This window comes from Melanotaenia boesemani, chromosome 7 (assembly GCF_017639745.1).
Source record: "Melanotaenia boesemani isolate fMelBoe1 chromosome 7, fMelBoe1.pri, whole genome shotgun sequence".
NCBI classification, from domain to species: domain Eukaryota; kingdom Metazoa; phylum Chordata; class Actinopteri; order Atheriniformes; family Melanotaeniidae; genus Melanotaenia; species Melanotaenia boesemani.
Window position 1 is genome coordinate 1,489,606 of NC_055688.1, and position 14,729 is coordinate 1,504,334.

Here is a 14,729-nt window from a genome sequence, read left to right on the forward strand (position 1 = left end):
GAACTTATTTTCTCTGTAATGTCCTAATCTGAGCTTTCTGTTCCTGAACTGAAACATCTTCCAGCTGCTGAGCGGTATTCCATGAAGCAGGATTAAGTCTTGCCCATTTCCACGTCTGACGCATCAGAATCAGAGTTCTGTTTCTTCATTGTGCCGTTAATCACTTGCAGCCGAGTTACCATGGTAACTTGTGCTGGTAAACTGATGTAGACCAGACTGACTGTCAAGTTTATTTAAGTCACAAAGAAAATCTGACTAGTAGACCCAGGACAAGCTGTAGGTTTCCAAGGTTTTCCTGCTCCAACACGCCTGACTCAGATTAAATGGATCCAACAGCCTATGAAGTTCTGCACAATGACTCATTCGTTTAAGTCAAGCCACAATAAAAATCATCAACCATCACCAACGGCGCTCCTGGAGTCACCATGGCAACCACTGACAAAAAGCTGACAGATACAAAGAATATCAAGAGGAATTCTGGGTAAAAAAGGGAAAACTGCTGCTAAGGAGAGAGAAGCATCATGGGAGAAAACTGCTGCTTGAGTCAGTGTGGATGTTGGAACCCACTGGTCCACGACTGGATATTTGACTATCAAAACTGGAGCATTTTGCATAGAATAAAATCTGAGTTTTATTTCAATTAGATCCCACTGAGGGAAAAATAGACATGGAAGAAAATGATGATGAAGAACAAAAACATCTTTCCAAGAAAACAAGAAGAAGATTAAGTTGTATCTATATAACGGCTGATTGTGACCAGAGCAGGATGGAAGAAAAAACCTGTCGCTACTTTACACGGGAAGTCTGATAAAGAAAGGAACAGATATGTTGCACAAAAACATCTCCAGCTCAACATCAAGCACACATTTTTTAAGGTTGCAACTTCAGGTGTAACACCTAGCTGTCAACACACCACAAGCTAGTTGTTTATATATTAAAATGTGTTTAATCCACAGCTATTCTGTATTTACTCAGATTAAAAATTATATATATACATATACATATATATATATATATATATATATGTATATGTATATGTATATATATAGGCTTCCTAGATATTTTAATGTCCTTTGCACATCAATATGCTCCATTTTATTGTAATTTAGCTTTGTAATTGTCATCTCAAATACATTTTTCCATGGAAAAAGATCTTTCTCTGTTGTTTCCACTTTAAAAATGAGTGTTGTCCTGTATCAAATCATTGGTTTTAATGGTTGGAATCAGTCTGAACTGGGAGCAGATGTGTGCATATTTGGATTTCTGTACATTCTTGGGGACTGAACAACTCAAACTAATCAAATTTTCTTTAGTGGCTCATTTAAACTAAAATCAGCAAACAGAATGGAGTTCACCATCCCCTCTGACTTCAGCCATGTTATACTGCCACCTATTGGTCTTGTATATAAATAACTCCTACCAGTACACTGGTGTGTTCAGGGTGCCTGGACTTTCATTTCCAGGTCATTTAGAGCATACATGTCACCAGTCACATGACCCACATTCAGCGCTGTACTCATGAATCATTCCTCTGGGAGGAACATGGATGAATCACAGGAAACTGAATATCAGGTCCACCTGAAACTTTTCCTCTGACATCTTTCCGTGTTAGAGACAAACCAGGAAAAATGAAGAATAAATCAAACATTTTTCTTTGTGGAAAAAGTGACAGCAGCTGCAAAGATCTCCAGAGCTTTTTTATTGATCATGACTTTCAACACGTTACTTCAAGCCTTCTTCATCCTCAGTCCGGTGGTTGCTGAGACAGGAGTTCACATTGTGAAACAGCTGTTCGGAAACTCAGGGCTGGGTTTGTTAAGTTGTTGAGCTTCACCACTTCAACGTTCTGTCTCCTGCTGAACTTCTGATGGGATGAAGACTACAAACCACTCTTCCTCACACCGGAGACCAACAGTAACACAATGACATGAGAAAGGGTCACGTCAGCTGGAAGGATTGTAATATCAGAAGTTTCCTTAATGTTTGAATCTGTGTCCATGTGCGCATGTGCTTGTGTGTGTATGTGTGTTTGGTAATTAGGCGCAGCCAAGATGTCTAAAAAAAGAAAAGTGGACATAGGAGACTTCTTTAAAAGTCAAAGTGTAAGTTACTCAGAGAAATGTGTTACACCCATCCTGCAACACCTTCACTGCCTCCATAAAGCAGCAGATCTACTTTAAGATCCTCCTCATCATTTACAAAGATCACAATAATCTTGTAAAGTGTATTCTTTTATTGGAAGTGCTGATAAATAAAATGTATTATTATTATTAAAAAGGGGAAAATACAATATATACAAATGTGATTTTTATACGTCCAAACTAATGATTGTGAAGTTTTTCCTCTATAACTGTATCATCAGAATTGATGGCTGTCCCACTGTTCATGTCATCTACCAATATATTTCTGTCAGGTGACGGATAGTAGAGCTGCAGGAGAAGCTGGAGGAGATGGAGGAGAAGAGGGTGGAGGCTCAGAGGTGAGGTTGAAAGAATAAACATGTTAGTCATGACATTAAGCTTCGTGACAAATATTAGCGTGAGGCCTTTTTGACCAGGTGGAGGTCTTTGTAGATCGGGTGGAGGTCCTTGTCCATGTATATATGTATATATATATATATATATATACACTCACCGTCGAACCATATACTGTACATATTATTACTTATTGTGTGTGTGTGTGTGCTCCTGCTTTCTGCTCCTGTACTGTTGCAACAAAGCAAATTCCCCATTGAGGTACTAATAAAGTTTTTTATTAAAAAACAAGGATGTGATATATTTTATATCTCTGTCCACTAGAGGGCAGTAACTTCCTGTAAGTGACTTATTTTCTGGCTCATGTTAGATGGTCAGATGATCACCGTGCTGCTCTGCTCCAGTTTGCTGCTACAACCCAAGTTTCTTTAACAATAAGAGTTGTCATGGTGATGGGACTGGAGATGTGTGTCAGTCCATCTGACCTGCAGGTTCCTCAGATCTGGAAAACTCAGGTTGAGATGAACCTGGACTGTTTGAGAACGGATCCTGGACAGTGCTGTAAAAACCCATGATATCATTCAGAGGAACTGCAGAGAAAGTTCTGGGTTGTTTTGGACAGAGTAAAACTGGTCTGCGGGACAGGAAACCTGGACAGAGTAAAACTGGTCTGCGGGACAGGAAACCTGGACAGAGTAAAACTGGTCTGCGGGACAGGAAACCTGGTTGTACAAACTGGGCATGCTCAGACTGCTGTCACCTCAGGAACCTGGAAGTTTCTAGAAATCATGTCTGCTGTTGGAAAACCAGAAAAATCCTCTCAGCTGCCCTGATCAATGCTGTTAAACATGTTTGATTTTTTTTAGAGTTTTGTTAAATTAAGAAATATATTGCACCGTGACATGGCTGAACCCGTCTGACTCAGTGGGGTCTGAGTTTAATCTGTTTGAGAAAAAAACTTGGATCAAAAAGAAAATTCACACTAAATAAAAACTGCATCTTTAAAATGACTCAAGAAGTTCTGAATCCGTCAGAGTGAAAAGATTGGTGTTCCACCACAGCATCAGATGGTGGTTCAGATGTTACAGGTACAACACCTGCAGAACAGCCAGGTGTCTCTGACAAATAAGAAGCAGCAGATTTACCTGTGACCTTTGACCTCCACCTAAAACAGCTGATTAGCAGACATGACTGGTTTTCTAACAGAAAATGACCATATTTGAATGAACAGAAAACAACTAGGGCAGTCAAAAATAAAATTTTTAATTGGACTAAGCACAGCTTTCATATTAATTAATCATGATTAATCGCAGCTATACCTGAAATCTGCCTATGTTTACGGCTTCGTATCAACAGAACGAGCCGATGCTACAAATATTTACTGTTAACTGAGCTTCTCTTGGGTAAACGTCAGATGTCCAAGGGTCAGTAAATGCAGCATGTAATGTACTTCTATATGTTGTTCTACATCAGGCATGTCAAACTGGTCCAGCAAAGGGCCGTGTGGCTGCAGGTTTTTGTTCCAGCCAGCCAAGAGCACACAGTTTGACCAATCAGCTGTCTGAAGACTGAGATCAGTTGATTGAATCAGTCAAATCTGGTGTGCTGCTGCTTGGTTGGAACAAAAACCTGCAGCCACACGGCCCTTTGCTGGACCAGTTTGACATGCCTGTTCTACATCATCTCTACCATGTTCTAGATCAGTGGTCCCCAACCCTGGTCCTCAAGGCCCACTATCCTGCAGGTCTTCGATGTCTCCCTGTTGCAGCACACCTGATTCAAATGAATGGCTCATTAGCAGATTTGTGCAGAGCTTGTCACACAACCATTTAATTTGAATCAGGTGTGTTGCAGCAGGGAGACATCTAAGATCTTCAGGATATTGGGCCTTGAGGACCAGGGTTGGGGACCTCTGTTCTAGATCATAATTCAGAATTCATACACCATCATCTCATCAAGCGTCTCCATGGTGATAATTTCTGTCCTAAAAGCAGCAGATGTGACGACTGAAGTTAAACAGCCGACATTGATGAAGAAACTCTGATAAAACTGATGATCTGGATAAAAAAAAGTGTTCTTTTATCACTGAAGTGATCACTTTACCTGTAATTATCAGTTCAGTGTTTCAAAAACTCTAGACCCAAAAAAGGTCTCATCTGTGCCCCCCTTTCCTGGTCAGGGCTCCTGGCCCCCCATCAGAACTTTTCTAGACCCGCCCCTGCATAGCTGAGTATAAACCCTGTCTACCACCAGCAGCTACTGTGTTAGAGAAGGTCCTGCCAACAAGACTTTGGGGTAAATATGTGACGGCGTGAACCATGAACGGCTAGTTTCCTCCTCAGCTGATCCATAAACACAACGAGAGAAAAGCCGATCAGCTGATCATCAACAGCCGTCATGATTCACGGAACATGAGAGGAGGAGGAGGAAGCAGCTGCTGCACAAACAGAGATGAGCAGAGATCCTCTAGAGCGGCCATGTTGGTGCAAGATAACAAAAAAAAAAAAAAAGGAAAAGTGCAGGTGTGGAAGCCTCTCACTGGGAAAAGAGTGGATGTTAAAACCAGGGCCCGACCGATTAATCGGCCAATATTGGCCCTTTTTAAAATGGCCAATATAGGCGTTGATTGGCTGATCATACGCATGTCTGGTTTTTATTTTGGTTCATATATGATACATGCCATGATATATTTCATGGAAAGAAAATTTTGGAGTAAAGAAAATGTAATTTAACATCGAAGGCCATCAGAAGGCTGAATTAATAAAGTTTAACTTCACTCATGTTGCTATATAAGCCAAACACCTTAAATGTATTTTTCTACCTGCACGTTAACCTACTTCTAATATGCATTAGCAAGAAGTACAAAACAAGCTATATTTAATTAATTCATCATTCGTTTATACAGTTAATTTATAGACTGACATTTTTTAAGGTTATATAATTGAATTTCCCAGTTATTTAAAGCCTTGTTGGATGTTTTTGGAAATTCTTCCGTTGTAAAGTTAAACATATGAAGACAAAATATTGTGAAGCAGTAAAATATTCTGCCTGTAATTCATATTTTTGTTGGTGTAAGCATTAATGAACCAAAAATCAAGTTAATTTTTTTTTTAAATTGCCCGATTAATCTGTAATCAGATTTCTTTCTGTCAAATATCAGAATCGGCCTGAAAAGATCCATATCGGTCGGGCCCTAGTTAAAACGCCCTCATTTTCCACTGAGGCAATGTCTATGGGTTGCTTAACTCCATCCATAGAGCTCGCCGGCTCACCTTTTCCATCTCACCTCTCCACGTCCTGCCATCATAACAGAGAAATGACGGCTGTATGGAGTAACACAATTCATTACATAGCTTAGTTACCGCAGTTAACGTTGCTTTTGACATCCCTAAAAACAACTTAAACATTACAGCCACTTCATTCACATTATTCATCCGGGTTTATTGGGTCTCGACACTCAGAATATCTGAACAGAACAGTAGTCATTAACACCACAAACATGAGCGGCCATGTTGGAAAGTCTGCACATAAATCACATGATGTCCAACATCTGAAAAAGACTTCCTGTCGCGTTCAGACCAACATAAAATCCAACCAATCAGAGTCCGGCTCAGGCCACAGTCTGTTTTTATCTTCAGACTTTCTGACTTAAGGTTCTGCACCGACCCATGGACAGTTCTGATCCATTCCACTCGCAACCAGTAGCTTTTATACTGGAACCAGTCCAAACTCTGAAAACCACATGATGAAGACTGAATAAACTCCACCAGACTGTTCAAATTTGACACGTTCTAACTTGTTCTCCTCCTCAGGTGTGTCGGTCAGACATCATATGGTTGCTCCTCCTCCTCCTCAGTCTTCTTGGTGAAGGCAGACGACAGCTCCTGCAGGAGCAGCTCCTGTGATGGCGTGCAGACTCCCTGCAGCTGCTGCCTCCTCCTCCCTTCAGGCTGATGGAGGACCTTTGAATCCAAGCAGCTGCTGTCTGCTCCATCACCTCCTCCTTCTGCTCCTCCACTGCTGCTGCTACTACTCTGCTCCAGCGTCTCCACGGAGCCACCAACTGGCCGGTCCTTCTCTGGGACTATCATGGGGTTCAGCTGTCCAGTTTCTGATAGAACCAGTCTAAGTGGTGGTTGGTCCAGGACTTCCTGCGTCTCTGCGGCGCTGCTGGACAGGAAGCTGGTCTCCAGAGATTTCAGAACCTGTAGACCAAAGTCTCCAACCTCCTCGTAGAGTGGCTCTGGGAGATCTGGAGACTCAGAACGCTCCTCAAATGAGTCCTGCTGAACCTTCATGGGCTGTAGACACAGACAGAAAACCCATCAGTCCTGGAGGATCCAGACCAAGTCCACCATCTTCCCAAAGACATAAAGTCGACAGATACACACACTGTACTAAGGAAGAAGAAGATACTCACAAAGTACATGGACAATGTCCTTCTGTCATGTAACTTCCTCTGCAGAGAAGACAAAGACAATATGTGTTGAGTTTCTGCAGTGGACATGTGGGACAAACTGTCACTTCTATGTCTTTCAAACTCTTTTAAATCACAAAACACTTTTCATGGAAACGCCTTTGGTTTTCTGGAGGAGCAGAAGGTCAAACATCTAAATGTGAGACATATTTGTCCTGCGGATGTGTGGACCCAGTGTGACATTAAGTCTTGGTTTGAGATATAAGACTTGAAGTGGTGTGACACGTGAGCTTAGTGTGACGAGTGGACTTGGGTGGACATGGAATGACGTGTGGACTCGGGGACATGGTATGATGTGGGATTTGGAGTGCTGTGTGAACTCGGTGTAACATGTGGACTTGGTGTGACACGTGGATTTGTGTAAACTTGGTGTGGCGTGTGTAATCAGTGTAACGTGCACTGTGTGTCTTTGGCACTTGATGTGATATGTGGACTCGCGTGCACTCGGTGTGACGTGTGGACTTGGTGTGACATGCACTTGAAATGATGTGTGGACTTGTGTGGACTTGGTGTGACATGCACTTGAAATGATGTGTGGACTTGTGTGGACTTGGTGTGACATGCACTTGAAATGATGTGTGGACTTGTGTGGACTTGGTGTGACGTGCACTTGATATGATGTGTGGACAAAGTGTGAAGTGTGGACTCCTATGTGTGGATTCAGTATGATGCTTGGACTCGTGTGAACTCTGTGTGGACTCAGGTGGACTCGGTGTGATGTGTGGACTTGGTGTGATACGTGGATTTGTGTAAACTTAGTGTGACGTGTGTAATCAGTGTAACGTGCACTGTGTGTCTTTGGCACTTGATGTGATATGTGTACTCGCGTGCACTTGGTGTGATGTGTGGACTTGGTCTAACATGTGGATAGTGGACTTGGTGTGACATGGACTGTGTGTGACATGTGGAATGTGTGTGACGTGATGATGCTGTGTGATGTGTGGACTCGGTGTGACTCGGCGTCTCTGACCAGCGTCTGATTGGCTGACAACATGCTGCTGTTGCTTTCGTTTCCTCGGATTGGGACGAGCGGCATCGTTCCGAACTTCTGCTTGGAGATGTCGGAGGATGAGTGGCGGCGCAGCACTGGAGGACCAGGGTCATCGTTCTAAAAAGGAAATGTGACAGTGAGCGGACACAGAACTCTGATCCTGGATCAGACAGCAGGTGGACAGGTGGACTTACCTGAGCTTTCAGGAAGCCGGTGACCCAGTCCCAGAGCTCAGCCTCGCAGGTGCAGCACAGGTACCTGAGAAGAGAAAGACACCTGTCGCTGTCTGGTCTGTTCAGGTCCTCTGTCCTTTGATGATGATAATGATGCACCTGTTTCTGAATGCGAGTGATGAAATGTACCTGATAGGCGATACTTACAGCTGATGTTTCTCTGACATCACAGTGAATCCCCACCTGGAGGATGACACACAAACATCTCAGTGAGCTTGATCACCTGACTCACCCCTGACCTTTGACCTCTGCAGATAAACTGGTCTCTGCACATAGACCTACCAAGAGGTCTGAGGTCTCTTTCCAACACAAAGATCTGACTACAGACGGTGAACCAAGTAAAAGGGAGGAGTCCGCCATTTGCTGATAGAACCAGAAAGTGGTGGAGTCCCTGATTCCAGACCTGCTGGTTCTGTGGACTCTCCAGGGCTAGCTGCTGGAGGATGGCCCTCTTTGAAAAGAGAAACTGTCTCCATGGTCCAAAGATCCTGACCCAACCGGAGATGGCGATGTGAGTCTGAGTCTGGAAGTTTTCTTCCAGATCTGCTCTCTGTCTGACCTTCTGTCGGCTGGATGGGATTCATTTCCTCAGACACAACACTGACGTAACGTCACACGAAGTCAGATGCTTCCACACGCACAGATGACAAAGACAATGGCAGTTCCAGGGAGCACACCTGTTGCTGCAGCACCTTTTCTTATAACACTTGGGTGTAAAAACTTAACAAATAAAAAAGGACAGAAAACTGCTACATCTGTGGTATAAAAATACAGGATGCTGGATCCACTACGTCCACCATCATCTGCTGCCAAAAAAACACTCCTGGAGAGGTTGGTCACTATAATATGAAAGCTTAATGTTAGCATCTATGTTAGCAACTAGCTTAGCGCCACAGCTGTGTAAACGTTAGCTTGTTCCTGCCGTCACACTAAAATAACGTGAACTCATGTTCATCAGATTGGCTCCAATGGATGTGTTCAGAGAAGAACGAGACATTTACTGAGCACAGTGAGATGTTTCTATAACTTTGTCATGAACCGCCCTGGAAAATATTAAACTAAGACCAGACCCACTGGAAACAACTGGTTTTACGCGGCCTGTTTATTAGAAAAATAAGTTACAGCTGTTACTGTTAGAAATATTTTTTTGGCCGGTAAGTGTTGGATCTAAATAAAATAAAATATTAAGCCTTTAATTTCAATTTTAAAATGTTTGATATTTATATTTTCTGTATTTATCACAAAGATTTATTTCAATTTTTTTTAACTAAGATTTTTCTGAAGTACAAGGTCAGTGATCCAAAACCTGTTGGGCCATTATCCTGGCGGCTTTAGATGTTTCCCTGCTGCAACACACCTGATTCATACCAGATGGTTTCCAGCAGGTTGTATTCAAAATCTGCACCATTAGGAAGCCCCAATGACCTATTAGTTTTAATCAGGTTACTGCAGGTAAACACAGTCCAAGAGGTCCGGAGTTGGTGACCCCAGAGCTAATGTGGAGCATTTTGGCTCTCCCCTCCACATTCAGAAAAAAATGAATAAATAAAAAATAAAAAGGCTACAAACTGCTGTTTTAGTTAAAGTTCTCTCTGGGTTCAGATTGATTTTAGCTCAAGTTAAGAAATCTTAGGAGCATGTTTACAAATATGAATAAATTTCCATGTTCATCTACACGTTTTTACAAATTAAGTAAATGAAAGACATTGTCCAGAGGGGAGGGACGGAGTATTTGTCAGTTTAAGTTAAAGATCAGTGCTGTTACACAATGCAGGCAGATGAAGGAGGCATATGGATTTTAAATTTCCTGGATATTACAATCAATGCTGGAGTTGCAAACAGGGAGGTTTGGGAATACTCTCAGTGAAAAAGTTAAAATTAGAAAATATTAACAGTATTATTGATAATAAAAGAAGCAGTTGTCTCTATGTCAGGTACAGGTGTCTAAGTCTGAGGGACTTTGCTCCTCCCAGATCGTCCATACTTATCGAGCGGTCCAGGACTAACAAGCTTGTTCTTAAATAAGTTTAAAATGGACAGTGAAAAAAAGCCAGGTGTGGTTGAAGTGGTAAAGAAAGGCTCTGGGGAGCCATGGCATTTTTACAAAAGGACTAATTAGCCAGGAACAATAGAAGGGTCCAGATAAATAAATGAGTGTGTGATAAGTAAACAACAGACCTGGGGCGTTGGGAGGCATGGAGCCATGCGGGGTGGAACGGAGGAGACCATTCAGTGGTCTCCTTGGATGCACCCCATGGCGACTCGCCTCTCAGTTTTAATTGCACCGAGACACCAAAACACAAGAAACACAACACACAAACAACACCTGGGGGGCATGGCATGCGGTGCATGGCGGGCGGGGCCACTTAGGTGGCCCGGCTCGCGGCTTATTGCAGTCACTGCCCCTCAATTTTAATTGCACACAACACACACTACATAAACAGTCAGGAGCGGGGAGGGAGAGGGTATTGGGGACCTCTTACACCCCTGCTCCCCCTGTGTGTGGCTGGGGGCGGGCGGGGGGGAGGGGGAGGTTGCCCCGGGGCCGGGTCCCGGGGTGGCTGCGCTGGTGGGCTGCTGGCTCTGTGGGGGTTGGATCAAGGGGGGGTGCTTGGGGCTCGCTGTCCGCTGGTCTGCCTGGGGTGTCCCCCACGGGGCATGGTGGGTGGGTTGTGTGTGGCGTGACTGTGTGGTGGTGAGTGATTGTGGGTGCGGCGCGGGGGAGGGTGTGAGTGTGGGGTTATATGGGGTGCAGATTGAAGTAGGTGGGGAGTGGGGGGAGGGGGCCGATAGCACCCTGGTTCCCGGGGTGTGCGGCTGGAACATCGGGGTGTGTGCTGACCTACGCCGGGTGGCTGTCTGGTGGGGCCTGGTCCTCCTAGGCATGTTGCGGGCCCTCTGCCTTTGGAGGGTGGGGCGGTCGCCTCTGGGCTCCTGGGGCCCTGGGCCCTTCGCTCGGGCTGCCCTGGGTGGTGATCTTGGCCCACTGGGGCCTGTGCCCCGGGACCGTGGGGGACTCTTGCTGGGGCTCTCCTCTGCCGCCCTTCGGGTGGGGCTGGAGTCGTCTTTGTGGTGGGGTGGCAGGGGTTGGGGCTGCTGCTGAGGGCCCGGGCCTCTGGCCCTGGTCTGCCTCTGGCCTCCGTGGAGGCGAGTACGCATTTGCATGATCTCACTCACCACTCTTCATCACTGATCACTCCTTGTTTCTCATGACACAGTCACTGAGTTGTCTAGTGGGTTTTAATACTAAGCGATAATTATTAAATTTTTTATTTATTTATTTATTTATTTTTTTTCCTGTGAGTTAGTATCTGGTCGCTGTTATGTCTTTTTGATTTGGTTATTATTTAAAAACTCTTAATGGCTAGTTTTTTTCTGTGTGTGTGTTTCTGCTTTTGTAAAAGTTGTAGGAAGTTTTCTGGTGTGTTCATGTACAGGTGTAACAGCTTGTTGTCTGGTGATGGTGTGGATTGAAGGGTCGTTTCCTTCTGTCTGTGATCTTTTTGTCTCCTTTCTTCTTTCCCTTTTGCTCTTTTTTTGCTATTTTCCATCTTTTTCTGTCCCCTCCGGTCAGGTCCAGCAAGATTACATAGATTCCGTGATTCAAAGTAAATAAATAAATAAATTAATCACATAATCAAGAGGAGCCTTACCCATAGGTCTCCCCTTGGTAGAGCAAATTTGTTCAGCACAATACAGCAACCAGATTATCATTTTGCTGCTATGATGCTGGACAGGACAAGTAAAAAAAAAAAAAAAAAAACAACAGACCTGGGGCCTCATTTATAAACGTTGCATTTGCACAAAATGGGGCCTGAAAGTGGCGAACGTCACTTTCTGCGCAAAGGTACGATTTATCAAAACAAACTTGATGGTAGAAGGTGCACACTTTCTACGCAAACTCTGAAGCTTAAGCACAAACATTTCAGAGACGGGGGACTCGCAGCACAGCTGGGGAGATAGTGAATTTAAGCCACATTCTTCTTGTGCATTTAACCCTTCACGTCAGACTTGTAGACCCTCATACTCCTAAACTGAAGCCTGCAACACTATAGATGTGTTGCTGGATGAAGACATACAGTCCATAAGCACTCATTTAAGAATTACAGCATCTTCATAAACTGCATCTGCTTGGACTTGTGGATCAGTAGGAGGTGAGGATGGAGTACCAGGTTAGCACCAGGGAGAACCAGGTTCTCCTTTCTGTCAAACAGTTCTTTATGCTTCGATCACTCAACTCTGAAACAGACACAGTGACATCAACATGGCGTGTATGAAGCATCACCTGGTCGGAGCTTTGAGTTTCCTGCGAATGCCGATGTAGAGCTTCATGGACTTCAGAGGCCACTCCTTCTCTGGTTTGATGCTCTGAGCAGAGACAGACTAGTTAGGACCGAGAGATGACACTGGTTTTATGGTTCATGCTGTACCCTGCTCACCTTCTTGTCTTTGAGCAGTAGCAGTTTGTGGTCTTGGATCTGGAAAGTTCTCTCCTGAAATCTGGTCCCCTGAAGGAGCTTCGGAGGCTCCTCTCGACACCTCAACAGACCAATCTTCATGATCTCGCTCTTATAAGCTGAAAGACAGACAGAAATGTTGGAGTTGAAGTGGTCATGCTCCTCTCAGTCCGGCACTGGTCACTCCTTCAGATTGAAGGCTGGCTGCAGGTCAGAACCAGGTTATCCAGGTTAATCTGAAACCTGGATAGTCAGGAGCTACAGTGCTTCTGATGTATTCAACATAAATGCTGTCTGGCAGACAACTCAGAGAAGCTGTGAAGCACAGCGGTGGAAGTGTCATGGTCTGAGGTTCTCAGCCTCACAAACTCTACAGGATGATCATTCTCACCATGAAGCAAACGGCACAGACAGAATTCAGCAGAGCCTCACCAGGATGTTTGGTCTGACACTGGGAGGATGTGGCCAAAAACATCTGGAACAAGATCTGGAACCAACATCTAAAACAAAGATCTAGAACCAACCTAATGGCGCAAACGCCTTGAGCCAAAGACAAAGACCTAAAACCAACATCTGAAACAATTACCTGGAACAATGATCTGGAACCAAACCAAACATCTAGACCAAAGATCTGGAACCATCATCTGGAACAAAGACTTAGAACCAACAACTAGACCAAAGATCTGAACCACCACCTGTAACAAAGTGCTGGAACTGATGAGAGTCTGGACTATGTGATTGTTCAGCCTATAAGTGTTCAGGTGAGTGACCTACAGGTGAGGATGGTGATGCCTTCTCCTTTAGGAACCCTCTTCACCACCAGGTAGGCAGAGCTCGGGTCGGCCAGTTTACACCACTGCAGTGCCTGCTCCAGGACTTTCTCTTTGGGGTGTAGCGGACGCTCTGAGACACCAAGAACAAACCCGTCAGCTGTTCCATCTAGAATCATCATTAGAAAGAGGAGAAGACAGGTGTGGCAGAGCTCGCTCACCTAGCTGTCCGTCTTCGATGGCCTCAAACGTCATCCACACATCTTTGTCTCCAGCCGGGACGTTCCTCATGTACAGAACCTGATTGGTCAGCTCCTCAGCACACATGGTGGGAGACACCTGCAGAGTCAGAGGCCACACAGGTCACACCTGGGTCACACCTGGGCAAGTATCAGTGTTGATGGTCAGACGTACCTTCAGGGTGATGCAGCAGTCAGGGATCTTCATCTCCAAGTAGACTTCGATGATCAGATCACCGGCCTGAGACAGCTGCACACAGAAACCCGCACTTAATGCAAACCCATTATTGATCCTCATTACAAATCCATAACTGATCGACATGATCATTAGAACATCTCACGGTTCTAAGGGGTATGGAATGTTGGTGGTTCTAGTGTTGAAAAAAATTCCTGGATTCAGACGGTGATCCGGATCACCCCCAAAATCTAATCACTTCCTTTATTCCATTTCGGAGGTTTTCTGAAATTCATCAAAACCCGTCCATAACATTTTGAGTTATGTTGCTAACAGAGAGACAGACAGAGAGACAGACAAAGAGACAGACAGAGAGACAGACAAAGAGACAGACAGAGAGACAGACAGAGAGACAGACAAAGAGACAGACAGAGAGACAGACAGAGAGACAGACAAAGAGACAGACAAAGAGACAGACAGAGAGACAGACAAAGAGACAGACAGAGAGACAGACAGAGAGACAGACAAAGAGACAGACAGAGAGACAGACAAAGAGACAGACAGAGAGACAGACAGAGAGACAGACAAAGAGACAGACAGAGAGACAGACAGAGAGACAGACAGAGAGACAGACAGTGAGACAGACAGAGAGACAGACAAAGAGACAGACAGAGAGACAGACAGTGAGACAGACAGAGAGACAGACAAAGAGACAGTGAGACAGAGAGACAGACAAAGAGACAGACAGAGAGACAGACAGTGAGACAGACAGACAGACAGAGAGACAGACAGTGAGACAGACAGAGAGACAGACAGTGAGACAGACAGAGAGACAGACAAAGAGACAGACAGAGAGACAGACAAAGAGACAGACAGAGAGACAGACAGTGAGACAGACAGAGAGACAGACAAA

At 44.5% G+C, this 14,729-nt stretch overlaps 1 protein-coding gene across 3 annotated transcripts in view; it reads right to left on the reverse strand.

Moving 5' to 3' along the window:
- Positions 1-5,894: 5,894 nt before the first annotated feature.
- The window catches only part of arap3 (ArfGAP with RhoGAP domain, ankyrin repeat and PH domain 3), a 54,854-nt gene continuing 46,019 nt past the window's right edge, over positions 5,895-14,729 (reverse strand). For all 3 annotated transcript variants that reach the window (XM_041989586.1, XM_041989584.1, XM_041989585.1), the window contains 10 exons: positions 13,817-13,891; positions 13,624-13,741; positions 13,407-13,535; positions 12,615-12,751; positions 12,461-12,543; positions 8,323-8,358; positions 8,137-8,200; positions 7,922-8,059; positions 6,895-6,933; positions 5,895-6,775 (listed from right to left, as the gene is read on the reverse strand). In XM_041989586.1, coding sequence (XP_041845520.1) covers positions 6,296-6,775; positions 6,895-6,933; positions 7,922-8,059; positions 8,137-8,200; positions 8,323-8,358; positions 12,461-12,543; positions 12,615-12,751; positions 13,407-13,535; positions 13,624-13,741; positions 13,817-13,891 — 1,299 coding nt within the window. In that variant the 3' untranslated portion in view covers positions 5,895-6,295. The remainder of the gene's footprint in view (positions 6,776-6,894; positions 6,934-7,921; positions 8,060-8,136; positions 8,201-8,322; positions 8,359-12,460; positions 12,544-12,614; positions 12,752-13,406; positions 13,536-13,623; positions 13,742-13,816; positions 13,892-14,729) is intronic.